The sequence below is a fragment of the Mobula birostris genome, chromosome 10 (assembly GCF_030028105.1).
Source record: "Mobula birostris isolate sMobBir1 chromosome 10, sMobBir1.hap1, whole genome shotgun sequence".
Classification (NCBI taxonomy): domain Eukaryota; kingdom Metazoa; phylum Chordata; class Chondrichthyes; order Myliobatiformes; family Myliobatidae; genus Mobula; species Mobula birostris.
This window is the reverse complement of record NC_092379.1, coordinates 95764943-95790496: the sequence shown is the minus strand read 5'-3', so window position 1 is coordinate 95790496 and position 25554 is coordinate 95764943. Positions and strand designations below refer to the sequence as shown.

The 25554-nt window shown below is 38.9% G+C and overlaps 2 protein-coding genes across 3 annotated transcripts in view; one reads left to right on the top strand and one right to left on the bottom strand.

Moving 5' to 3' along the window:
* Positions 1-22635, bottom strand: part of LOC140204179 (uncharacterized) — a 38368-nt gene extending 15733 nt beyond the window's left edge. The window contains exons 1-5 of the mRNA XM_072270639.1: positions 22262-22635; positions 21889-22088; positions 8544-8715; positions 7148-7291; positions 1274-1399 (exon numbers count right to left, since the gene is read on the bottom strand). Coding sequence (XP_072126740.1) covers positions 1274-1399; positions 7148-7291; positions 8544-8715; positions 21889-22019 — 573 coding nt within the window. The 5' untranslated portion in view covers positions 22020-22088; positions 22262-22635. The remainder of the gene's footprint in view (positions 1-1273; positions 1400-7147; positions 7292-8543; positions 8716-21888; positions 22089-22261) is intronic.
* LOC140204180 (lectin-like) overlaps positions 1-25554 on the top strand; it is a 138242-nt gene that overhangs the window by 25697 nt on the left and 86991 nt on the right. The window lies entirely within an intron of this gene.

Sequence of the window (25554 nt, the reverse complement as noted above, 5' to 3'; positions counted from 1 at the left end):
GTTTGAATAATAATTCTAGACCCTCAAGCACCATCTGAAATGTTTGGAGCCCGTTGTTGATAATTCAGCAAACTCAATGCTACCACTGGATTTAAATGCAACACAGCTGTGATAATGAGCTGTGCAAGCTTACAGAGTCAGCAATGATATAAGGCAATGCTAAAATTCCAGCACTTTCCTGGAATTCCTGCATAACACTGTAGAAAGAAAGAACTGACACAAATTGACGGTGTAATTTTCCAGCATTTTCACGTCAATTAGCTTCAGATGTCAAACATCTCAATTTCTACACTTCTCCATTTCTCTTTCCTCCTTCAAGGTGCACTTCAAACTCTCTTTGATTATTTTTTCATGACCTGCTGTCAGATTGTTGATTACTAATGACGCTCCAAAGCTTTTGGGATATTTACAATGTTAAAAGTGTTAAGTCAATACAATTTGTTACAAGCAATATTCCTTATCAACTATATCAAATTTTCATTAAATAATAATTCAGAGGATTAAGAACATTTGAAAATTACTTGCATGAAATTTATCATAAAAGCCTGGAAATTCACAAAATATTCATGTGTACATCTACACACACACACACACACACACACACACACACAAACAGGATGGTTCATCCATCTTCCACAAAAGGATGTGCAAGAGCAAAAAAAAAACACCAAAAATGTTGAAAATTTGAAATGAAATAAATGATCTTAGAAAATGCTGACAACACTTATCAGGCCAGGCAGCATCTGTGCAAAATCAGAGACAATGACCTTGATCTTGTGAACATGTTTTGCCATTTACACTTACGGCATGCAGACTAGTGGCTGTATATTGTTATGCTGAAATAGGTCAGTCAGCTCACAAAACAGAAACTACTGAAATACAACTCCATATTTTCACAAAAGCAAGTCCAAACATGATATACAGTATTTTTGGCATTTTTATAGTTACTTATGATTGTAAACAGCTGCATGAAAACATTGGAATTTTAATTACACCCAATATATTGCTGCAATAAATTCTATTACATTTCTTAAATACAGAAATTTACAGGATGTCATGTTCTACCAAATCTTTTGAACTAGGAATAATTCATAATTCAAGATATTAAGAACATTTAAAATGGGGTTGAATAAAATACTTTGAGAGATGCGATCCTTTGAAATATAAAAAAGTCTCTGACTCTGAATTGAAGTTAAATTTACCGGTTATTAACTTTGATGGTGCTAAATTTTGCCCAACACACAATTCCTGCAATGTGCATTTTGATACTCACCAGTGGTAGTTGGTGACCTTCTCCTATGGTGTGCAGTTTATTTTCTAGCTGTTTCACATATTCCTGAAGCTGTTGATTCCTTTTCATTTCTTGCATAAAGGATTGCTCATAATACTCCCTTTTGCACTAATTTTGAAATAAACAAAAAAAAATTTCTGATTAAAGCTGAGTACTTAACATAAACTGACAAACAAATAGTTTTGTATCTAGGCATTCACAAGAGGATGAGATGAGTGACAACACTTAAAGAAAAACAGAAGTAATGTGGTCATCATGGAGTGAGAACATTGCATAGTATTAGAGAAGGAAATAGTATCACATTATAACATGGAATGACTGAGGAATGCTAAGATTGATTTGTAATACAGATGTGTAAATGCAAATGTACAAGCTAAAGGGAATGAGACTGGTGTGTTAGTAAGCAAAGACCTTAAATGTTTTTGGAACAATCATTTTTAAATCTAAACTAGCTAAAATGGTGGGCTTTGTTTTGAAATATGTTCCTGAGGCAGGTTGTTCAGTATGATGCTCTGTCCAGCATGGTGCGTTCAAAGAATACTCGCCCAGTCGAATCCAAACTAAACTCTTCTATTTGTGGATTTCGTTCGAACTCCTGGACAATCTGGCAGAAGAAATGGCAGGACTGGCTTTCCGCGATGGATTCCAATTCATGCCACATGGAAAAATTGAGACAGAGCTTGGCTGAAATGGCCACACCCACCTCGGTGGCAGACTTAAACTTAACATTCTAATGCAAGTATTTTAACTCCCTTTCACAACGTACAGGAAACTCCTGATATAATATCATTTTCTTTTTCAACTAAGCTTTGCACTGGGATGGAACAGCTTTTATAGGGCACAAACTCAAATTTCTACTCGTATTTTTTTAGCCAATACAAACATTTGCATTTGGAGGAACACTGAATTGGAATTCTTAGATAATTGAAGCAAGAGATTCTGTAGATGGAGGAAATCCAGAACAACACACACAAAATGCTGAGGAACTGAGGTCAGGCAGCATCTATGGAAATGAATAAATAGTTGACATTGCAAGCCAAACCCTCTGTCAGCACTAGAAAGGAAGGAGGAAGTTGTCAGATAATTGAAACATCATTCAAAGACTTTTATTTAAGGGAGAAATATTTGCAAATATCTGAAGGTCACTGCTTTTCAATTATCAGCCTTTCCCATGGTAGCTAACCGCTCCAACGATGGAAAGCTGACTTATTGATTAGCTAGATTTTCCATTTTTTTAATCTGTGGTTAAAACACCAGAAGTAAACCAATACTGATAAATATGTAATGAAATTATTAACAAATAAAAGTATAAATGGTGATTTGTTTTTTTTTAATTTAACTTGTACTTTGATTTTGAATTTCTCTCCAAATGTCCTGATTATTGATTATGTACATTTTGGGTGAGGGTAGTTACTTGTCTTCAAGATGTCTTAAATGCTTTAAGGCAACATATTTATGAAGTATAGTCACAGATTTATTGTAGGATCACATGACAGATAATTTGAATACAGCAAAATTTAACATGCAGCAATCAGAGAAATTGCTACAAATTATGTCAATGGTGTTGATGATTTGGAAACTTGGGAATTTTCCCAGCTTCCTTTAGCATGGGAGATTCATGCTTATTTGCATGCAGCTGTGAATAATGACCTCATTCCAGCATCTTATCCGAAAACTGGCAGTCTGGTAGTACCACACTTCCTCATTTCTACAGTGAAAACACAGATAATGTGGAATGGAGCCAGAACTCATGAGCAGCAGGGCTTGCCATTGTCACAGTACGCAGACAGGAAGCCTAATCCAATCAGAACTCTTCCATTACTGCCATATTAGGCTGTCTCATCACACTCAATCAGAGGTATTCCCTCTGTTCCACTTTTCCCTCTTTGCTACCTAAACCAACTGAACCATCTTACCAGCAAACATGTCACTCTCTGCTTCCTGCAGGATTGCTCCTCTATGATCCCTTTGTCCATTCATCCCTCCCCACTAATTTCCAACCGAGCACCTATTCCTACAAGTGGAAGAAGTGTTACAAATCCCCATATACCTCCACTCAGAATCCCAGTCAGTCCTTCCAGGTGAGGCAACATTTCACCTGTGAAACATTTTGTGCGTGTTGTTCTAAACTAATCTATTTCTCTCTTTCATAGTTCTAAGAATCCCAGACCCAAAATGTCAACCATTTCCCTTTCTCACCTACTGAGTGTTTGTAGAATTTTCTAGAACCAAATAGCTCCCATATTGGAGGCAGTAATATTATCCTTGAGCTTGGACTGGTATGTTGAAAGATCATAATGCTACAGTGTGGATTGCACTGAACAGTTTGAATCAGAAGGAAAATACTTAGTCACATCTCTTTCTCAATAGCTATTCCATCACAAGTGTTCTGCTTGAAACAGGGAAACAAACTACAGCACAGCAATATATCATGCATAACTGTAGCATAACAATACATCTGTATTACAACTTAATGTCTGGCAGCAAAGACAGTTCTGTATTAAATCCATTTATCACAATATTGCAATTATTTCTGGCATTCTTGACAGACAAAGCAGCATGACCTTCACCAGAATACATTTCGGATAAACAATCTGCTATTGACTTTATGCAAAGAGATACTTTAGAACTGATAATTCCTGTATGACTGTAATTACCACCTTTATTGTCTCTGAACTAAGCGCATGAAACTTTTCTCATCTACAAAGTTACATAGTAAATCCAAGTTTTAACTTAACAAATCTAATGATTTTTTTCTGAACATATAAACTTCATGATATACTTTGAAAAAAATATTTAACTTGTTAACATAATGCTGGAAGTTTAAAAAAGAATCTTCCAGATAAGCATACTGCATTACAATACTGTACATGATTACCAAAAGATTGAGCAAACAACTCGCTGGACTTATTTTGTAACTTACAAATCCCAATTCTTCAGTTCATGCAACACTGGACTTAAGCTCTAGTTACAAACAGTTTAACATCCTGTATTGTTATTAGAGACTACTATCAGGGAATGGATTGTTTTCCCTGTGAAGATCTACAAAACATTACAGAATGCTGACTCTAGCTTCAAGTGCAATATAATTAAGGATTTCCAATGGATTCTTGTAGCACTTTGATAAGTTTTCAAGATCAATGAATATGATTCAACTTGTACTGCATTCTACATCCAGGTTTACTTAGTATCTTTGCACTATATCTGGCCAACTCTGTTCTATTTCTTCAGTCTACAGGGTCTCATTATATTTCAGGTCAACAGGAAATCCTTCATATGTCACATAGTGGGAAGATCATATTCTGACACCTTGTGACAAAGCCACCACTGACCATATTGCGAGACTATAGTAGTGCCAAACTGAAAAAGTAACAAAAGCTGGCAAAAAGATTTGAACACTTGGCAAGATGTACATGCTGTTCCAAATGAAGTTACAAAGGCTTAAGCTCCAAAACTGAGCCTCTGACTTATTTTAACAGAGGTTTGTAGAATTACTTGGCAATAGCCATTTGCACGGACAGACGGAGGCAGGTAAAACCATTAAGGTATATCTGAAACAGGACTGAAAGAAGCTGCAGAAGGTTGTAAATCTAGTCAGCTCCATCGTGGGTACTAGCCTCCAAAGTACCCAGGATATCTTCAGAGAACGGTGTCTCAGAAAGGCAGCGTCCATTATTAAGGACCTCCAGCACCCAGGGCATGCCCTTTTCTCACTGTTACCATCAGGTAGGAGGTATAGAAGCCTGAAGGCACACACTCAGTGACTCAGGAACAGCTTCTTCCCCTCTGCCATCCAATTCCTAAATGGACATTGAATCTTTGGACATTACCTCACTTTTTTTTTTTATATACAGTATTTCTGTTTTTGCACATTTAAAAAAATCTATTCAATATACGTAATTGTTTTTTTTGTTTTCTTTTCTCTGCTAGATTATGTATTGCATTGAACTGCTGCTGCTAAGTTAACAAATTTCCCGTCACATTCTGGTGATAATAAACCTGATTCTCATTCTCATTCTGATTCCACTGTGGGGAGAAAATATCCCTAAAAGATCTTCAGGCTAGCACACTTTTGTTTCACACCTAATAGATTTTTCAGATTAAAAGATAAAAGAAGCTATGTGACTTGTAGACTTCCGGCAGAACATTTTAACCCAAAATTTGCTCCAACTGCCATTAACCTCCATTAACTCTACCAAACTGTCATGGGCTCGCACCTAGCTTCACAATCCAGGTCATAAAAAGCCAACTAACCTCACCAAATTAAATTCAGAGCATTATCACCATTTATTTCAGTTTAAAGAAATTGCTTCATATCATTTTGTTTTTTGTATTAATAATACAATCGTTCAGCCTTACTTTGCTTGTGAAAGTCACAAAAACTACAACTGCCAAGTTCACAGAACAGCCTTATTGAGTTTCCCATGTTAAAACTGATTCACTACTCGTGAGTGGTAAGTTCTCACTATTACCAGCATGCAGCCCAATAAGTGCACTCAACTCTTAAAGGAGACAAATGATACAAAATCCAGATCGAACTTTGTTGTTTCACTGTTAACCAAAGTTTTAAAGAGTGTTCTAAATTTCCATCCCAGCATTCCAGAAGGAAGCACATGATGCCTTCAAGCATTTTTAAAACCTGACAGTAAGCTGAAGAGTTTGCAAAAGTAGTCACTCATTAATCAAAGATGACTAACTCAGCTCAAGGACACTTAAGCTACTTCCTCTGTGGCACTTTTATACAATGAACACTCACAGAATTTTCAAGTCAATGGATATTAGATATCAGAACCTTATATTTCTTACTGGGGTAAGGAATATAAAGTACTAACAAGGTTAGAGTTTGTCCTTGTAAAAACAAACTCCGAAAACTGATGACAAGAATTAACTCAAACAATGTACACAGTTGATACAATCAACTAATTGTAAAGACTTTAACTTTACTCACATTCACTCCCCTCCACTACTACCAATTTCTATTTTTATGTCATCGAACTGTAAACTTAAATTCGCTGGACCAAATAACCACCGCACAAAAAGATCGTTACTTATCTTTTCACTAGTTTATTTCTTCGAGCTCAGCCGGCGAGGGAACTTGTTCCCGACATCAGGGGGAGAAGCGTTCCCATCCCTCTGGCAGTTCAAACAAGTTCACTGCTCGACTTCCAGAATTGTTACAATTTATAAGGCCACCGATACAAAAGAACAATCAGTTCAATAGACATTCCGGCTACTCAAATAGAGCAAAACTTAATAACTTAGGTAAGAGACTCCACCAAATTTAAGCATTAATGAAGAAAGGAATGTCCTGTCTTATCTCCATCAGCAACCGCCTTTTGTCGAAACCAAAAGGTGTGAAAAATCAGGAGATGTCTTTTGTGGCTCTGTGTGAGCTTTTAGACTTATCTTGCTCCAAAGAAGCAGCAGTGAGACATCATCTTAAACATGCTGTAGCCATTCACAAACCAGAATACACAGACACAGTCGGTACTCAGACTTAACCCATTATTTACAAGAGCCTGAGAATCCCCCAATTCCCTTAAAAATATCAGAACATGTGGTTTTTGCCTTTTTGTGAAATATTTCTACTTCATCCTTGTTCACCATTTCCCCAACCTGATCTGGAGATCTAATTACAGGGATTGCCAAGCACACAGGATCTCTTGTTTTTGCTTACAGTGTTTATAGATGGTACTCTGGGTGTGGCTGATGTCCTAAACAGCAAATTCAAATCAGGTAGAAATACAGGTTGGTCAGATTGATCAGCCCACTAAATACTGAAAGTCAGGGACAGCAACGATTCACACCTATTTTAACAAATATGTCATCCAAAGTAAACATCTTGGCAATCTGTACCTGCTCATTATCTAGTTTTTTGGAAAGTGCACATGCATGCTGATTGGTTTCTAAAACCTCCATCTGTAGTACTGCCAGTCTCTGCTGGAGTTCACTCGTAGCTACTCGATAGATCTGGTCCCAGTCTTGGTTGAGTTTCATCAGCTGAAAGAAGAATTCATATGCTAAGAATAGAAGCAAATAATTCTATCAGCTTGTGTTTAGTGACTTCAAAGTTCCTTTACTGAATACCATTGACTACTGTAGTGAAAATCCTGGATCAATTAACCATATAACTATGTAACAATTACAGCACAGAAACAGGCCATCTCGGCCCTTCTAGTCCGTGCCAAACTCTTACTCTCACCTAGTCCCATCGACCTGCACTCAGCCCATAACCCTCCATTCCTTTCCTGTCCATATACCTATCCAATTTTTCTTCAAATGATAATATCGAACCTGCCTCTACCACTTCTACTGGAAGCTCGTTCCACACAGCCACCACTCTCTGAGTAAAGAAGTTCCCCCTCATGTTACCCCTAAACTTTTGCCCTTTAACTCTCAACTCATGTCCTCTGGTTTGAATCTCCCCCACTCTCGATGGAACAAGCCTACATAAGCTTGTAATACTGATACATTGAATGATAAATTATTTTCAGTTCAGTCATGGATTACATTAATTTTCAGACTGTGTGCTCCATGTTTAGAATATGGTTTCTTTATGTATTCTATTAAATCCCCTTAGGATCTTAAAAACTCATATAGGATGTTCCTCACTTAACCAGTCAATCTAACTTCTGAATTTACCCATTTAAGTTCTTGTATCATTCTGTGAATCACCAATGTATTTTTACAAGATGAATTTAGCTTTCATGAGGTGGGATCTCACAACTAATTAGTATGCAAGTTGAACCTGATTAAAGCTTTATCTGACTAAGGACAACTACCTCACTTTTGCTTTTCAAACCATGAATGAAAGAGAGTACGAACTTCAAAAGTGCAATTTCATCTAACAGATTCCTGAAACTTTTAATTTTAAAATGTATTTTGCATATAGAATTAATTAGAACCTACTAAAATTAGACAAAAATTCAACATTAAACACAATAAACTATGTCAAATATTTTATATAATTACATCCATTTAAATAAAACCTACCCTCATTGATGCTGGAAATACCATTGACACCTAAGGGGCAAGCACTTATCACTGCAAATCACAACAGATATATCATTGTGATTGCTTGATTAATTTGTGGTGAAGAAGCCTTTGCTAATTATAAATTCTTTTCTGTCTTGTACTTTTACACCAAAGGGGAATTCTAGCAGGGTCTTGCTCAATAGAGTTTTTCCATTGCAGATAACTTCATATATACAAGTTCCTTAACAAAAATAGAGAAGTGCAAGAGGGCAGATACCTTTTGGTTAATGCATCTCAATTCAGTGTTCTTGTTCAGAAGTAGTAGCTTCTCCTCATCTGCTGTAGTGACACTCATGCTTTCTGTGATAAAAGTCACATTCTCCTCATCTCCCAATTCAGTCCCATTTTGTATTTGGAATGGCTCGTTTGGTGTCCTTGCAATGTTCCCTCTAAAGAAAAGACATTGTTTAACACTCGGAGATCATCAAACGGAGGCATTATTTTAGGCATTCATACAACACAATGAGCACGACCAGTAACACTGTAAACTCGGGATATCTGGGAGGGATGAGAGGGCAAAAGTCACCTCCAGTGCAAGCAGCTATCATTGACAGCAATAGGGGCATGCAAAACTTCCCCAGCAGAGAGATAAATATTTTGTCCTCGTGACTATAATCTGCAAACTCTCCAATCAAATTTCAGATCTTCAACTGGGATATTTTCACTTCAACTTGGATTTTATTTGCCAAATCAACATTAGTAAGTTTTCCATGTTTATATTCACATTAGGAACTATGGATGCTGGAGCTGAGGCCTGATATTAGGGACAGAGGAAATGAGTTGTGACAGACTCTTGTGGCTAAGAAAGATCAAGTAGTGGTAAGAAATGGGGGATTCCAAGGGATGAGAGCTCAGTGAGGTCAGAGTCCAGAGCCATTTTATGAAAAACTAATTATCTTACAATGGCTTTTCCATGGACATCACGGAGCAAAGCCACATTATGTATGCCCCCTACTCTGCCCTATCTCAGCCCACAGGTGTGATATAATGATGTGTTTTGACATACTTTTATGTCAGATTCCTCAGACTCACAAGCATGATTCATATCTGAAAGCGGCTGATTGAATTTCCATAGTGAGGCAAAATGACCCAGAAGTAAAGTTACTGTGTTTCACTCTGTGGCAAAATGTTCAATCCCACACTACTGAAATAAACAGTGTTATACCATATAACTTTTTATGCCAAGTTCAAGCACAGCACTGCCAGCTCTATTGTGGAATATCTGTTCAGCATCCAGTCTACTTCACAGCTAAACAACAAATTCCCAGTGCCCAGTCTTTCAAAAGCTACAATACTCAAACTACTTTGCACTACATTTTTAAGTGCTAGTTAATTTCTACTCAATAAATATCATTTTCAATATTGTGGTGCATCTAACACAGATTGTGAACAATAATTATTTATTTAAGTAGTATGTTATATGACTAACTCCCCTCTGGGCTGCAAGTGTGATTACAAAAAGTTAAATCCTGAATTAACTGCATACATAGTTTGAGCTGCTCCTTGTTTCACGTGTGCATACAGTAATACAGTATCTATACACTCAACCCATGGACTGTGTTAAAACTCACTGAGTTCAGACAGGCTGTAACAGCAAGGATTAAAACCAATCAAGATAATAAGGCTGTTGATAATGCTGAATGGTAACATGACAGTATTTCTAAAGCTAATCAGTACAACTCACAACTAATTGCAATGAGTCTGTGATGTTATATACTGACTAAGGGAATAAGGTTAACAACTACAAAATGCACTGGAAATAAAATGATTGCCAGTGAATCCAGCAAAGCGGCAGTCCACCACCAGAAGCTAGATGCAAATACAAGACATACATCCTCACACCCAAAATACAGCCAGATGGAGTACACTATTGCCAGATTTTACTTAAGCATTGTGGGCAAAAATGTCCGACTTAAAGGAATAGAAAAGCAGCAAAGAAATGTGAAACCACTAATCATAAATCTCAACCACGTAATAAGAGGTCAGGAGAAATGATTCATAATTATGCAATCATTCTCAAAATGCTAACACAGCATTGCAGCTTTGACACATTCTTGGATTGCAAGCTCTGAGGTAAGCTTGTGTGCAGATCTATGGACGTGCATATCCAATCCAAGCAAGATCCAACTTTAAAGGAGGCATGAAAGAAACCTACTTCATTAGAACTGGCCTCTAAAGATACTAAAGAGATTTTGCTGGCACAGAATTTTAAAGCACAACAGATGGTATACACAAGTAACACAGTGAGTCCCAACACCAGGATCGTTGGATGTTCTTCTTGCCGCTCTTAACAAGCCTGACTGCTCTCTAATGCGTATACTGTTTTTTTGCTACTTACAAAAGTAAAATGTCAGAATGACAAGTGTCTTGTGGTAATTATATCTGAAGTTACAAGGTTTCACTACTTCTCACATTTGGTTTCCAAACACAAGCCATTCTGGAGCCAAAGTCAGCTCTTCCCACAATGGTGATGCCAAGGATATAGATTTGGGCTCTAACTGCTCCAGTACCGCTGTGACATTGAGCATAGAACATTAACCAAGATGCAACAGCAAATACCTCGCTAAAACTACTTATGAAGGAGCCATAATACAGTGAAAGATTTATTTTGTGATTAGTAGAAGATAATTTCTCTATCACAGTGAAAATAACCAGAGCCGCACAAAGGTTGGTTCTCAATGGAAATGTATGAGTACTTGTTAAGTTAATGGACTCATTTAGACCCAGATCTGAATGAAAATCTACATCATGTCATTTCCTCAGATGCTATGAATAATTCACCAAATATCACCATTGGATAAAATAGGATCCCAGGGTAAAGATTCTGGAGGAATTGCAAAGCAAATTATACAGCAACTTGAAGCAGGATATTTACACACAGTAAATATGAATGCAGGATATGAAGCTGTGAGTTTGTCTATCGGTTTTACATAGACAAGGATATTGAAAACAATGTCAGTTGATCTGCAAACTATCAGGAGTTCAGAATGCGATCTCTTAAAGCGGCATCCTGTTTGTGGATATGACCAATAGGATCAGCCAGTAGCTCCATTTAGATTATTGTAAAATAACTAAGGATAATTTAAACACAAGAAATTATGCAGATGCTGGAAATCTTGGGGAACAAACACAAAACATGTCAGGCATTGTCTATGGAGAGGAATAAATGGTCAGTGTCTAGGGCAAAGACCATTTACCAAGACTGGAGAGAAGGTGGAAGATGCCAGATATGAAAGTAGGGAGAGAGTAAGGAGTGTGATAGGTGATACAACACGATGGGGCAGGTGGGAGTTTGAGGGAAGGGGTATGAAGTAAGAAGTAGGGAGGTGATAGGTAGAAGAGGTAAAGGACTGAAGAAGGAGAAATCTGATAGGAGGGGACAGAGGACAATGGAATAAAGGGAAGGAAGAGGGGCAGCAGTAGGAGGTGATCGGCCGGTGTGGAGAAGAGAAGGGGAAAGAGGGGAGACAGAATGGGGAATAGAAAAAGAGAGAAAGGGAAGAAAGAAGAAATTACCAGAAATTAGATAAGTTACTGTTCATACTATCAGGTTGGAGGCTACCCAGACAAAATATGAGGTATTGCTCCTCCAACCTGAATGTGGCCTCATTGAGGCATTACAGGAGGCCGTGGACTGATATGTCAGAGGGGAATAAGAAGTTGAGTTGAATCAGATGGCCACTGGGAAATCCTGCCATTTGTGATGGTCAGCATGAAGGTGCTCAACAAAGCGGTCTTACTAACTTCCAGGAGGCCGCACTAGGAACATTGACGACCCCAAGAAACTCACAGGTGAAGTGTCAACTCATCTGGAAGGACTACTAAGGGTCCTGAATACTAGTAAGGGTTAGGTGTAGTGGCAGATTGAACACTTGTTCTACAGGAAGGGATAATTACCAGGAGGGAGATCAGTGGACAAAGGAGTCGCACAGAGAATGATTCAGATAAGGATAACATGCTAAATTATCAGCCATTTAGAATAATTAGTAATACAATATGTGGAGTTACCACTGCAGAACACCTATCAGAAGAGTTAAATTCCATCTTTGTCACACATTGACTTCAGGAAAAAGTCACATCAGACAATAGCTTACAGTTCATGCTATCATTAGGTCATTTTATGAAGAGCAATAGGATAAAGAACAGTTTCACTGCTCATTCAGTTTCACATGAGGAATTTGGAAGATAAGTTTACAAATTAAAGAAGATATTGATGAGATAAGTGACGGAAGGCCAATCAATCATCAGGAAATGCTGATCTGCAGCATATCTGAGAACACAGCCACATTCCTTAAGAGCTTAAAATTGTGTACAGGATACTCAAATATTGTCAAAAGTTATTCAGCACAATTTGGAAGCAAAGTTAATCCAAAGAGAGTAAGAATAATGACACAATAGATAACAAGTTGTTTTGTTTGCATTACAGAATTCATGTACTCAAATTTCCTGTCAGGCTGAAGATGAGGCATTGGGGAAATAGTAACAGCACATGGTCCTAACATGAAGATTGGTGAGAAATTACAAAGAGTCCATTTATATCATGGCCCAAGTAGATGATATTTGAGACTGGACTGAGATCATAGATATTTCTAAAGTGAAGCCCATAATTGTCCATAAAGTATTTACACCTACTATTTACATTGAGAGTGAAGATGAGGGAGATATAGACCAGTAAAAATGGACAAAATCACAGCGAATCTGACATTGTTAAATATGTTTATTGAAAGAAACATGTAGAAATGGAATGAATAGTGATAATAGTAGGCTATTGATCCTTAAGGATTGCGCCTTGTAACTAGCTGCTTTCTTAGGCTGTAAGACCATAAGGCATGTTCTTGTACTATACAGCTCAAGAGCCGTGAGGTAAGATGACAACTATATAAGACCTTAGTTAGACCCTACTTGAGTACTGTGTTCACTTCTGGTCACCTCATTACATGAAGCACGTGGATACTATAGAGAGAATGCTCAGGAGATTTACAAGAATGTTACCTGGATTGGAGGGTGTACCTTATGAGAATAGTTTGAGTGAACTTGGCCTTGGCCTTTTCTCCTTGGAACTAAGGAGGATGAGAGGTGACCTGATAGAGGTGTAAAGATGTTGAGGGGCATTGATCGTGTGGATAGCCAAAGGTTTTTCCCTAGGGCTGAAATAGATAACACGATAATAGGTGCTTGGAGGTAGGTACAAGGGGAACGTCAGGGGTAAGTTTTTCACACAGAGTGGTGGGTGCGTGGGATGCACTGCCAGCAAAGGTACTAGAGGCAGATACAATAGGGTCTTTTACGAGATTCTTAGATAGGTACATGGAGATTGGAAAAATAGAGAGCTATGAGGTAGAGAAATTCTAGGCAGCTTCTAGAGTAGGTTCAACATTGTGGGCCAAAGGGCCTGTAATGTGCTGTAGATTTTTATGTTTCTATAAGCTAAAGTTCCTGTATCCTGGCATGAGGAAAACTTGGGAGGACGAGTTGAAAAGTCTAGACGGGAACCACATAGGAACTAAGAACAGAAGTAAAACCTACAGCAAGATTCTGCTAAACCAGTTTTGATAAGCTATAATCTATTTTAAACGAGGTTTCCCAATGGTAATAATTTCTGGATTGTTGCTGGAAGCACATACACATTGACATAGGGACAGTCAATTTGGAAGGTTAAATGTGTCACTGGAAGCAATCTATTGGGTTGACACAATCAATTGAATTTCAAGTGATTAAAGCAGAAGAAGAGGTGTAGGAGATTTCAGGAAAGGTTAAGTTTTAACAATGAGAGGTGACGACTATCTGTAGAACAGACAAATATTTGGGTAGAAATAAGAAGATAATTTGGTGACTTCATGAAAAATGTTAAAACTAAGGATAGTATAACCAAATGTGAAATATTTGCAAGAAAACAGAAGTACTTATATAGAGACAAAAAATTGATCTATTCGCATTATTATGAAGTGTTAGGTCATTGTCGAAGAGGCTGATTAAAGCAGGATAGGAATATCCTCAAGTATGATGATACATTTAGAAAAATTAATGCAACTAAAATGGCAAAGCACTAAATAATCTACACCTTGTGCTACATATGTTACAAATACAAAAAATTCCTAGATTCTAGAATTCCCCTTGCAGATTGAAATAGAAGAAATGAAATCTCACTATTTAGGATCAGAAGCAGAGAGAAGGCAAGAATTATAAATCATTTAATCAACATGAAGTGCAGAAATCAAACAGTAACTTAAAAGAGCAGAGTAAGAATGCATTAATGAAAGGAAAGTCAGGTTTATCAGCAAGGACAGTCAGGAAAAACTGCGAATGGAGTTTATTTGCATTTCCAAATGCACTTAGTAAGTTGCCACACAAGAAGCTATTGCACAAGTTCAGATCTCATGGAATTTGGGTTAAATATTAGTTATGAATTGCATATTAGTGGAAGGAAAAGGATCAAAAAATAGGAATAAATCAGTCCAATTACCAGTTGGCTGGCTGTAGTTTGTGGAATATCAGAAGATTAGGAGCTGGGACTTCAACCAATTACAGTACATGCAAATGAGTTAGTTAAGGACACCAAGCAAATTTGACTCATATTTACAGTCAATACAAAGCAAGGTGGAAACAGAGTGTGAAGACCATGAGGCATGAGAGGAAAATACATATTTCACAAAATAGGCAAGAATTAGCCTGCATGGAAATGAATGAAAATGTAACAAAGTAAACATTGTGGAGGGCGGAGGAGGTTAACAAAAGAGAGGTGATCACTCAGAACGTTATCAGAAAACCAAAACTTATCTGATGCAAGACCAACCCAACCTATGCCTCTCTTGACTGTGGGATTTCAAGAGAACAGGGTGGGGCTACTTAGTACTACAGGAGCATATCTTAACTTCTTGATGAAGCTTATTTCACATTTTATATGTTTACAATTCATAAACCATATATGCATTGCCAATCAAATAGTCCACAGATTGGTCTATTTTTAACCCAGGGTGGGGTGGGCTCACTCTAAAAGGAGTGCAATGAGGGCTGGAGATAAAAGTCAGCAGATATTGTAATCTGGACGCAAAAAAACAATCTGCTGGAGGAAATCAGTCAGACAAACAGCAAAGAAATAGTCAACATTTTGGGTCAAGTCTCTGCATCAGAACTGAGAGTGTAGAGCAGAGACAACTATATTAAGAGGTGAAGAGGAGAGGTGGGGCAGGAGCTGGCAGGAAATCGGTGAAACCGGGTGAAGAGGGGAGTGGGTGGAGTTGAGAGACAGAAGCTGATGGGACTGGGGCAACAGGTAGAAGCAGATAGGAAGTGATGGAGATAGAGCCAGGAGGGGGAAGGGGTTTCTGAAGGTAGGGACGGAAGCTGGAAGGTGATAAGAGGAGACAACAGAAGACTGCAAATTCTAGAAGCTGATAAGTAAAGAAGTGATATGGAATCAGATAAGGGAGGATAATGGGCAGTTGGAATGAGCTGTGGGAAGGAGATAGATGACCCAGTAGGCATACTGAGTAGGTAAAAGGCATCTTGAACCAGCTGAGAGCATGGAAAGAATCTACTTAGAGTGTGGGTTACCCAAAATAGGAAACTTCAATGTTCATACTAATGGGTTGTGCACTCATCAGTTGGAAATGGAGGCTTGTTTTTCCAGTTTGCATTCAGCCTCAGTCTGGCAATGGAGAAAGTCAAATAGAGTTATGTGGGAATTGGAAAGGGAGTTGAAATAAAGATTTGCTGGCTTGGTTTCTGGATGAAGCAATTGTTCTGAATCAATAGATTAAAGTTGTATTCCCATTATTTTAGTGATTTTATTAACATAATAAACTGAGGTAGCTTGACAGCATAAATACAGAAAGGATGATTTTCTAAGAAAAAGGCAATTTTGAAGAATGCATGTGTCATTTTCAAACAACAGAATGACAGATTTATTAATGCAAGTAGGTTTTCTCATATCACTTTAGAATTCCCTACCCATGAATACTATGACTATTTTGTATTACAGAGGTTACTAGATAGTTGGATAATAAGAACACGTAAGGACAAGAGGATACTACGGGAAGATGCAACTTTGGTAGAAGTCCTTCCTCCCAGAATAAATTAGCTTTGCTAGGCTGAATGAGCAACTTCTGCTTCTGCTTCTTTGTTATTTAGAAGCTGAAACATTATTTGTTACTTAAGCCAGCAGGAAGTAGGGAGGAAAAGCACTTGAATCTTAGCATATGAATACTTTCAGCCTATGGTAATAAGGTAAATACTGTAATGAATTGGATATATGATAATGCAGCATGTCAGAATTATTAAACATAGAACAATAATGATGGCGGCACAACGCAGCGTGCGCGGCCTCTCCGGTGAATGATATCTGTCATCTGTCAGGTAGGGGACCGTGCATAATCCTGATTTGATGGAGACAGATGTGACAGTACAGAGGAACATTTGGGGAAACTTCTGAAATGCCCGCTTCACTGCCGCTGCTACTGTGTGGTAACCGGAACCTCCGGAGCAGAAGGCCACAAGTCTTTAGCTTTTCTCGTTTCGGCAGCCGGTGCAAGGTCGAAGGCACTCAGCAGAGGATGGCGCTCGGGAGGCTGTATCGGAGGGGCTGGTCGGAGGCTTGAAGTTTTTGGATCGACAGATTCAGTGTCCGTTGTGGTCGGCTGCTTCCAAGGCATTGGCAGTTGTCGGTGCCTTGGAGGTTTATGACAAGGAGTTTCTCCCTTTTGCCACCTGCTATCAGGGACTCGGGAGTCGATCGGGACTTGAGACTTTTTTATACCGTGCCCATGGTCTGTTCTTTATCAAATTATGGTATTGTTTTGCACTGCTGTAACTATATGTTATAATTATGTGGTTTTGTCAGTGTTAGTCTTTGGTTTGTCCTGTTTTCTGTGATATCACTCTGGAGGAACATTGTATCATTTCTTAATGCATGTATGCATTTCTAAATGACAATAAAAGAGGACTGAGTGTTCTCATAATCTAAAAGGTTTATAAAATTTATAACTGTGGCAAATCTGCTGATACATTTACTTCACTCCATTATTATGAAGTGAAGAAATAAAAATGGAAAAGCTCAGGTATGGTTAAATTTACATACCTCCAGTATCTTCAAACATCCAAGACATTATCATACTACACAGGGGAGACAACATTTGCAAAAAACATAGATCTCATATGTATTTCTAAAACAAATCCAAAACATGGTTGAATGACCTAAAATAAAGACTAGTCTTTAAAACTCATGGACTTTCAGGCAATCTCGCTTTGCCAAACGTTTTGTTTACAAACTCCCAATGCCTTCATATTTTTGCTGACAACAAGAATACCCAATATCCCCTTTACAGCTGCTGGAGAACAAAATATTTTGTTGTGGTTTTTGCACAGCTGTCTCCTCTTGGTGTGGCACATACTCAGTTCAGCATGATCTAAGCATATTAATTTTAAACAAGTTCAATCTTTTGTTAAAGTAGCAAAAACTAAATATCATGTGAAACGATTAAAACTTAGTTACAAATACAGCGTAGTGTGATTTCAACCCCCAACTTGAAAAGATTGCCTGCTATTTCCGTGCATGCATTTCATCAGACTGATACCACAACATGGTACAAGACAGTTTACTTCTATTGGAAGTTATTATAAACATGTTTCAGGAGGTTTAACTTTCTATAAAACCCCAAATATTTTTCATAGGCTCAAAGTGGATATGAGTTGCTTCTGGTTCGTCCTTGATTTTATCCAGTTTAATAAAAGTGTTACCTGGCTGAATATACTGTTGATATACTGAAGTTTATCCAGAGTACTGAAATGTTACATTTATCCAGTTATGTTATATGGCTCAGAATGTTGGACAATATCTATTAACATGAGGAAACAAATTGTAGCAGCAGAGATGTAGTTTTTGAGGAGGATGCAAAGAATATCATGGACAAAACAAATATCTAATGAGGATGTCATGAACAGAGCAAACACAAAAAGAGAAATAATATATGAGATCCTGAAAAGGCAACGTAACTTCATTGGACATGTGATTAGGAAAGAGGAGTTAGAATACACAGTAATTATGGGAAAGATTGAAGGGAAGAAAGCAAGAGGAAGACAAAGACAAATGATGATGGAGACAGCAGCCAGAGAACTGGAAATGAATACTAATGAATTGATCCACTTGACCCGAAACAGGAGTGTGTGGGCCAAGGCAGTCAAAGCTCAAACTGGGCATGGCACATGACGATGATGATACTGAAGTGTGGTTAGTTTTGCCATGTGCAAATATCTGATTTGACAATATCATTTTAATTCTTAAAACCAGAAGTGAGAAATCTAAAAGAATACCTATTTTACAACCTTATTCATGGTGTCTCAAGAGTAAACCCAGATGTCACCATATCAGTTAATGTTTTATCTTCTAAGATTTGATTGAATTCAAAACAAATAATCTTTAGTGAATGATTTTTCAAAATATAATCGTCTGATTTTCATCTCTAAATGGAATGTATGAGCCTAAAGAAAGACATTATACTCAAAAGAGCTTAAGATTCATTTTCAAAGGAAAATTTTAAAATCTAAATAAGTTTTTGCAGAAAACAGAGAAGAGTTTACAATTTCTTTATATGTTTGTCAGAGACTTCAGTTATATATGATATGAAACAATTGACTACCACACTTGTTTTTACATTGGATCAAGACAAAGAATCAGTTATAGAAAGAGTAAAAGGGAAGTCAGAGTTGATATTGGACCACTGGAAAATGATGCTAGTGAGGTATTAATGGGGGCAAAGAAATGGCAGATGAACTTAAATTGTACTTTGCATCTGTCTTCATCGTGGAAGACACTAGCAGTGTGCCAGAGGTCCGTGAGTGTCAGTGAGCAGGAGTGAGTGCCATTGCTATTACAAAGGCGAACTCAAAGGTCTTAAGGTGAATAAATCACCTGGGCCAAATGGACTACATCCCAGAGTCCTGACAGAGTTTGCTGAAGAGATAACGGATGCATTGGTCATGATCTTTCAATAATCACTTGATTCTAGCATGGTCCTGGAGGACTGGAAGATTGCAAATGTCACTCCACCCCTTAAGAAGGGAAGAAGGCAAAAGAAAGGAGGTTACAGGCCAGTTAGCCTAACCTCAATAGTTTGGAAAGTGTTGCAGTATATTATTAAGGATAAAGTTTCAAGGTACTTGGAGACTAATGATAAAATAAGTCAAAGTCATCATGGTTTCTGTAAAGGGATTTTATAGAAGCCATTTGATAAGGTGCCACACATGAAGTTGCTTAACAAGATAAAATCCTGTGGTGTTACAGGAAAGATAATGGCATGGATAGCAGAATGGCTGAAAGGCAGGTGTCAGTGAGTGGGAATAAAAGGGGCCTTTTCAGGTAAGCTGCCAGTGACTAGTGGTGTTCCTCAGGGGTCAGTATTGGGACTGCTGCCTTTCACATTGTTTGTCAATGATTTAGATAGTGAAATATATGGTCTTCTGGCAAAGTTTGCAGATGATGCGAAGATAGGTGGAGGGATAGGTAGTGCGGAGGAAGCAATGTGATTGCAGCAGGACTTAGACAAATTGGTAGAAATGTCAAAAAAGTGTTAGTGTTGGGAAACGTACGATGATGCATTGGTAAAAGGAAAAATAGTGCGGATTATTATCGAAATGGGGAGAAGGTTCAAACATCAGAGGTGCAGAGGGACTTTGGAGTCCTCGTGCAAGACTCCCAGAAGGTTAAATTCCAGGTTGAGACTGTGGTAAAGAAGGCAAATGCAATGTTGGCATTTCTTTCAAGGAGGATAGAGTACAAGAGCAAGGAAATAATGCTGAACCTTTATAAGACACTCGTCAGGCCGCACGGAGTATTGTTAAGAGTTTTGGGTACCATATCTCAGAAAGGATGTGTTGTCATTGGAGAGAGTTCAGAGGATGATTCAGGGAATGAAGGGGTTAACGTATGAGTTGCATTGGGCCCATACTCACTGGAATTTAAAACAATATGGTGGGGGGGGGGGGGGGAAGAGTGGAATCTCACTGAAACCTACCGAATGTTGAAAGGACTATATAGAGCGGATGTGGAGAGGATGTTTCCTATGGTGGGGGTGTCCAAAAGTAGAGGGCACAGCCTCAAAACTGAGGGTGACCCTTTTAAAACAAAGTTAAGGAGGAATTTTTTTTAGCCAGAGAGTAGCATATCTGTGGAATGCTCTGCCACAGACTGCAGTGGAGGCCAAGTCCATGTGTATATTTAAAGCAGTAGGTGATTGTTTCATGATTAGTCAGTGAGTGCATCAAAGATTGAGTGGAATCCATCCATGATGGAATAGTAAAGCAGACTCAATGGGCTGAATGGCCTAATTCTGCTCCTATGTCTTGTCTTATTGTCTTATTCCCACTTCATAGCATTCTAATTTGTTGTTGGATAACTGAGACTAGCTTAGAGACTGGATTGTTGTTAATGTTCCTCAATGAAGGAAATCTGCAGTTCTTTTACAGGTTCTGAACTTAAGCCACTCTAGACATGAGTGCCCCAGTATTTGACTTGTAAGTGCCCTCTGAAATTCCCTTATCAAGTCCTCTAGTTATTATGTTCAACCAGAAAGGAATGCAACAGCTCAGTAGGCCAGCTCACCACCACCTTCAAGGGCAAAAGAGGACAAAATGTTGGTTTTGTCAGCAGCACCTACACCCTCTTTTAAAAAATGTAGATCTAGAAGCACCTGAAATACAGGTTTAAACACTGCAATACACTCTGAAAGTGATAATTCATTTTAACAGATATTTACTATTAAAATAAATGGTCCAAATTAAACAAAAGTGCAAACTTGGAGGAGATCCTCACTTATCCAACTTTATTAATGACTAAACCACCATCCTTTTTTCTGTGAAACTACTAAGAACTGTGTATTCAAGTGAGTTTAATTTTATCCCAAGTTTCTGCAAAGAGAAACTAAACACAAAAAAGGAAAAATGCCTGGGAGGGAAATTCACAGAGATAAATAGATGCTTCAGAGGTACGCCAGTATAATTACATGAGTTAAATTACCCTCATGTGTGTATTCGACAACCTTTCTGAACGCAATAATATTCAGTAACTTTCTCAAACAGAGATCAACTGCCACAACGACATCGCGTCACGCTATGTTCTACAAATTGGGATATTTAGTTTTAGCATTTAATGAAGAACTCTTATTTCTTGATACATTAAATTCTGTAAATTTAGAAGATTAAAAAGATGTATTACTCTTATCAGTTCTCGACAGCTAAGGTACTCTGCAGTGTTATCCAATAATGGTCAAAACACTGCAGAGTGTTTCCTCACAATTCACATAAACGGTCATTTTAAGCGCATCTGAAAACGCCAGCAGACTATTAGACTATAGGCGGCTTCACATAGATCCAAGCCTGGGTTTACTCGATATTCCATCCATCAACTCTTCAGTAGTGGAAACCCTGCTCTGTTCAGGTCAGATCGTAATGATCCTGGGCAAGATTCCTACGGCGTCCGAATTCGAGGCTGGGACCTTAATGTCCGAACTCCGGCTTCAGGAATAGATTCAACTCTCTAGATAGGAAGAACAGCCTCTCTGATAACTTACCCCAAAACAGCTTCCGATGTTGTGATGCCTTTGCCTGCATCCTGGCGCTGGAGCTGAGGAACTTTTTCCAGCGTCGGCGACATCAGCAAATTAGGGGTAGAGTGGGGTATTAGCGCTGCTTCACCGTCCATTCTTCACGAACTAGCTCTGGTCGGAGGCTACACCGTCCACACTGAATCTCTTGTCACTTGACTTTTGACCTAATTGATTTTAAAAAAAGGGGAAGTGTTGAATTTACTCAGCATCAGGTACTATTTAGTAACTGTCCGGAGCAGGCGGGAATTCCAGCATTTAAATATAAATTTAAATATAAATATAATCGTATTTTAACGGTAGGATTCATAAAAGTAAAAATCTCACAAGAATTACTCACAGCTTTTAAGCTGGACCTTTTCAAAGTACTTCTTACTGTGTCCCCAATATGCCAGTGTTATTTAATAAAGCCAATCACGTGTACACAAATGAGGGGCGGATGTAATGACTACGGCTTCACAGAACATCTCGGGGACTTTCCAGCGCATCAGGGAAAGCGGAAGGGAGAGAGTGCGGTCCGATGGGCGGCGGAGGTTGCGCTGCCTTTAGTTTGAGCAAGTTGTCCAGCGTTGGGGCGTCGCGGAATGGTAGCAAGCGAGAGAGCGTGTTATTTCTTCCCGCGGCTCGCTGCCTACGCCGCCCACCCACGGTACCTATTTGGGTCACTCCAATGCACACTGATTATTCCTCTACCCCCTTCGTTCTACTGCGGGGTGGGACGGAGGAAACTGTACTTTCCGGGCGTATGACTTTTGTTTAAACATTAAATCGTGTACTTTCCCTGAACAGTTAACCCGCTCAACCAGTGGTAGCTGTGAGTCAGGTTCGCCTGATGAAGCGAATGTATCATGTGGATTGAGTTATTTCAAGTCAGCTGCACGGAGGCTGCTCGCCTCATCTAAAGGGTATCGCCTACTCCTATTCCCGTTCAAACCTTGCATTGTCTTTCTATTCCATACTTCCTCGAGCATTCTGCTCCTTGGACGTAGCCAATCTTTTTTTCTTTCTCTGTCGTACCAGTTGGATTTGTAAAGGAAAAGTACTAACCAAAGTCCAACTCTTGCATGATAATTTAAGGATGTCTCTGGTCGCTCGCTCTTGGTCCTTTTCCTTCTAATTCGGTCTTAATAAATACATCTCCCGTCCTTTGTGAACCTCTTTGCTTCTCGTGCAGTGTTTCTACACCTTTTTCAAACATGAAGACTGGAACTGCTTAATGTTTTGAATAGTCAACCTGAGTTAATGTGCAAGTTCCGGCAATAGTTTCTCTGTTTGGCAATTCCATCCCACTGGGATTTGATTTTCATTTCTCTTTCCTTGATGGCTCTATTCATTGGCACCTCTGCTTTAAGGTTCATTTTTAAATATATTTGTCAATGTATAGTACGCCTAGGATAGAAACACAATGAGAGTTAAGCTCTTTGGAAAATAAACAGTGACATTAGTGCAAGCTGAGAGAGTGAATACAAATGGGTAATGTTAGGGATGTTGTTTGTTGAACCCTGAGGTGGTGGGGATACTTAATGCATGTCGCCTTCTTGCGACATTGCCTCTTGCAGATGTCCTTGATGGTGGGGAGAGTTGTACTTGAGTTGGAACTGGCGGATTCCACTCTTCTCTGTAGCCTCTTGCATTCTTGCCAATTGGCTGTGATGCAACCAATTGGAATGCTTTCCACTCTACATCTGTAGAAGTTTGTTATAATCTCTGATGATTACATGCCAAATCTCCTTAAACATATAAGAAAATAGAGATGCTAATGTTCCTACTTCATGGTTGCCTCTATGTGCTGGGTCCAGGACCTATCCTGCTGTGATTGTGATTAGATTTCTGGCCCTTTATATTCCCCTTCTCTAGTGTCACCACTAAATAACAATTAAATCAATTTAAAAGCAAAAATAAAAAGCAGCATTTGCAGAAATCTGGGAAAAAAACAATGTTTAAGATACTCAGCTGATCAAAGCTCATTAACTTGCAATGTAAATTCTCTCTCCATTGTTGCTGCCTGCCTTCATGAGTAACCCCAGCACTTCCTGTTGAAACTAATATACCAAGTACTGACAGATTTTGTTAATTTTCTTTTTTAGCTTTTTTCCCCTTTTATATTAAATATTCTTTCTCAGTTTTGTGCCATCTGCAAACTTTTAAACTGTCCTTTCAATTTCTGAGATGAAACCGTTGGTGAAAATTCTTTAACCACAGTGGTGTCAGCAGCAATCTCTGTCAAGTCCCACTTCTCTTTTTGGTTGTTCGAGGAGCAATGTTTAGTCACTATCCCCTGGGTTCTGTTGTGTAACCTGCCAGCTGCCCCATCCTCCTTTGCAATGCCTTGGGTCTGAGGATGAAATGTTTCTGTGTACTGTATTCCGAGCTGGCTGGTGAGACAGTATGGGACCTGCAGATTTTGTTACTCGTGTTTCAGGAGATTCTAGAGGGGAAACAGGTCTTAGTTAAGGAGTAGTGTGTGCACCTTTGACTCGGCTTCTGTGCATTCTCAAAGAATGTACTTGTGATTCCCAGTATTATCCCAATCAGCCAGGAATTCTACATGTTGGTGCAGATTTTACTTGTTTTTTCACTGAGCCTTTGATAATATCATTGAACCATTTCACGATTCAATATTCCAGTTTATTTATTGCAAGTACATTGAAACATACAGTGAAATGCATCCTTCGTGTTAACAACCAACACACCCGAGAGGGTGCTGGAGGAAGCCTGTAAGTATTGCCATACATTCTGATGCCAACATAGCATGCCCATGATGCTTGGCAGAAGAACACAGAACATAACCAAATTAAATGTAACAAGCAACCAAACAACAGCAGCAAAACAAGGCCTATTCCTCCCTCCCACCCTCTCACATACACAGCCCTCCAACCCCATGACAGGCTGTCTTCAGCTTCCCGCAGACTCAGACTTGCAGTACTGGGCTTTTGCCTTCCCCTGTGGACTTGCAGAGATTCATTCTCAGACTGGCCAGTGGGACTTGACTTCTAGTTTAACCCTCAGGCCTTGATTCTTGGCTTTGACAGATCACTGAATACTAGGCCTCAAACTCTAAACTCACTGGTTTCTTCTGACCCTGTGATCTCTTGTCCTGCTAGAATTCAGAATGGAGGGTTTGGAGTCTGCCATGTGCACAAAGTGGTCTGAACATTGGAGCTGGCTTGGGGCCTCCTTGATGGGTATGCTCACCTGGCGGGGATAATTATGTTGATTACCTCATCTTGCCAACATATTTGTTTGATTTTGCAGTGACAACATTGGTGGTACCTTTCCAATGCTTTGAGGAATCTACTGTATGTAGACCATGACTCAAGCATAGAAAAGGGTAAAAATTACCTGTTAGGTAATTTTGTATTGGGTTTGAGCCCTTAATGGCTGAACAATGTACAGAAGACAATAGTTTTTGATAGTTTCATTATGGATCTCTGCCTTCATTGAGAGATTTCTGCAGACATGGAGAAGACAAGATCTGACACATTATTTGCCCTCTGGCACATTACTTGTCCATTTTGTTGGGGGATGGGGTTCAATGTCGGGGTGAGTGAACTTATCCTCTCTGGTTCAGTCCCTGATGGTTGAGGGACAACAACTGTTGCTGGGTCTGTGGTGCCTGACCTGACGCTCCTG